The 2,515-nt window shown below is 50.2% G+C and overlaps 1 protein-coding gene across 1 annotated transcript in view; it reads left to right on the top strand.

Annotated features, from left to right (window-relative positions):
* The first annotated feature begins 81 nt into the window (after positions 1-81).
* KLF10 (Kruppel like factor 10) overlaps positions 82-2,515 on the top strand; it is a 4,300-nt gene continuing 1,866 nt past the window's right edge. Inside the window, exons 1-3 of the mRNA XM_009638375.2 lie at positions 82-173; positions 748-987; positions 1,088-1,970. Of these exons, the coding sequence (XP_009636670.1) occupies positions 757-987; positions 1,088-1,970 (1,114 nt within the window). The 5' untranslated portion in view covers positions 82-173; positions 748-756. The remainder of the gene's footprint in view (positions 174-747; positions 988-1,087; positions 1,971-2,515) is intronic.

The raw sequence follows: 2,515 nt of genomic DNA, 5'->3' as shown, positions 1-2,515 counted from the left end.
GGCGGCTTTGCCAGCTGCACCGTCTCATCGGGGAGGGAGGAGGCGGGGGTGGAATTCGTCGGCAGCGGCGGGCACCATCCCTCAGAAATCGAAGGCCGTGCTAGGGGTAATGGTGGAACACTGCTCAGGAAGCCGCCTGCGTGGGTTGGTTCCGCGTGGTGATCAGTCAGATAGTGAATATACAGTTCAGTTCTCCAGGCCGGTGGTTTCCCTTGCATGTACGCATGTGGGGGAGAGACCTTTTGGGTGTTTTCTGGAACATTTTTGGTAGCTAATACCTTTTGAAGACAATACACATCAGTCCCAATGCGGTCCTTTCTCATGTGTCAAAATAAGCACAATGCTGAGGGCTGTGTTTAAAATTGAAGGAGGGTGGGATGGGGGAGGAAGTTTTGGGAGTGAAGATTTTTATTAAGCTTTCAGACACAACACTTGCGATATGGAATAACTTAAACTGTTGCTTAAGATTTGGGGCGGGGAGGAAGGAGTTCTTTTGTCTCAAGAAAATGTATCACCTTCTACAAGATGGCCAGATTTCTTCACTGGCAACTGAATAAAAATATTTATATAAATAAGAAAGAGGGCAGGAAAATACAGGCGTACACCCCCCCACCCCCCCAAACCAAAAATATTTATCTTGCACAGGATGCTTCATTTGTTATTTACCATGCCTTCTTAGAAGTAACTGCAAAATATTTGAACTTCACGCCAGGTCTAAAGTCTCCCTTTTTTCTCTAACCGAAACAGAAGGAAGAAATGGAGGTGATGACTGAGAAACAGAGAGATACTAAGTATTTCTGGAACAATACTCCTGAAAAAAGTGATTATGAGGCTGTAGAAGCCCTTATTTCTATGAGTTGCAACTGGAAATCAGACTTCAAAAGACATGCAGAAATGAGACCCATAACTCCAGCTTCTGATATGTCAGAAGAGAGTGATGAGACTTTGCTTCCTGGAGCAGCGGACTTTAATGCGATACCAGCATTTGTAAGTTTTTGAATTTGTACATGTGCACGCTTGTTTTTTAACACATAGTGTGGTGATGTGTTGGTAACGCTCCCCTTACTGTATCTGTCTCCCTGCCCAGTGCCTGACCCCCCCCTACAGCCCTTCCGACTTGGAGATGTCGCAGGCGGTCCATCCCGCAGCACTCAGCAAGTCCCTGGCGGAGGCTGCCAAGCCTCCTCTGGCCGGACCTCGGAGAGAGGCGGAGAGGCCTCCAGCGGCCCGGCCTCTGAAAGCTCAAGCGACGAGTGTTATCCGCCACACGGCTGACGCCCAGCTTTGTAATCGCAAAACCTGCCCGGTGAGAACAGCCAGCGTGCTGAAATACCAGGACAGCATTTCGAGGGAAACAAACAGTAAAGAAGATGCCGAAGCGGAACGTCCGGCGCATTCTGCTGCGGCGCCAAGCAGAGCCGGTGATGAGAGTGGCGAGCGGCCAGCGGCAGAAGGGAAAACTGCAGAACCGGCTGTCAGTCCGGTGCCCTTGAGCAAGCCCTCGGTCAGCAGACATCAGCCTGTCCCTGGCTCAGCACAGCATTCGGCGGCAGTGGCACCGCCGTGCCCTGCCCAAGGCAGCGGAGCCCCCCCCGTGCCAGTGATTTGCCAGATGGTCCCGCTGCCCCCAAACAACAACGTCGTCACAGCTGTAGTGCCCAACACTGCACCAAGCCAGCAGCCGGCTCTCTGTCAGCCTATGGTCTTCATGGGCCCCCAAGTTCCCAAAGGTGCTGTCATGTTTGTCGTGCCCCAGCCGGTCGTGCAGAGCACAAAGGCTCCCATTATCAGTCCGAATGGCACGAGACTCTCTCCCATTGCCCCTGCTCCCGGCTTCGTACCTTCTGCAGCGAAAACCACTCCTTCGGTTGATTCTTCAAGAATAAGAAGTCACATTTGCAGCTACCCAGGATGTGGGAAGACGTACTTCAAGAGCTCCCATTTGAAGGCCCACGTCAGAACACACACAGGTTGGTCACTGCTGCTGGATGTTAAAAAAAAAAACAAAAAAACAAAAAACCAAAAAAACCACGAACATAGAAAATTGCAGCTATATGCACAACTTGGCAGTTACCGGATTTGTTCATGGAACAAATTGCAGGGCAGGAATGAAACGCTGTTTTTGCCAGCGTGCATTAGAACGCCGCCTAATCTCTGACAGGAAATCTCCCAGAGGGGAAGCTGACTCAGCAGTTTGTTTGTGCTGGACTTGCTTCGTGTCAGAAGGCGTTCGGTAATGCTGCTTACAAGTGGGGAAGCAAGGTCTCACTCAATGTATAAAGTATGCTTTTCTGGAGTTACAGGCGCCTTATCAGGCATCTCCACAAGAATGCCTTTGTCAGAAACAGGTAAAACTTAGAGATCCTCTTACGAAAGCATACAAGGATCCACTCCAAACTCTTCCTACCTTGGTTATTTTAGAGTAACTTCTCCACGCCTCAGCTCTTAATCACGGTAGCAAGAGAGTCACCTGTGTATTTTCACACAGGCTCACAGTGCTCTACTGGAGCGTCGT

Source organism: Egretta garzetta, unplaced genomic scaffold (assembly GCF_000687185.1).
Source record: "Egretta garzetta isolate BGI_Z169 unplaced genomic scaffold, ASM68718v1 scaffold154, whole genome shotgun sequence".
Classification (NCBI taxonomy): Eukaryota; Metazoa; Chordata; class Aves; order Pelecaniformes; family Ardeidae; genus Egretta; species Egretta garzetta.
The sequence above is the reverse complement of the archived record's forward strand: the minus strand, read 5'-3'. Positions and strand labels throughout refer to the sequence as shown.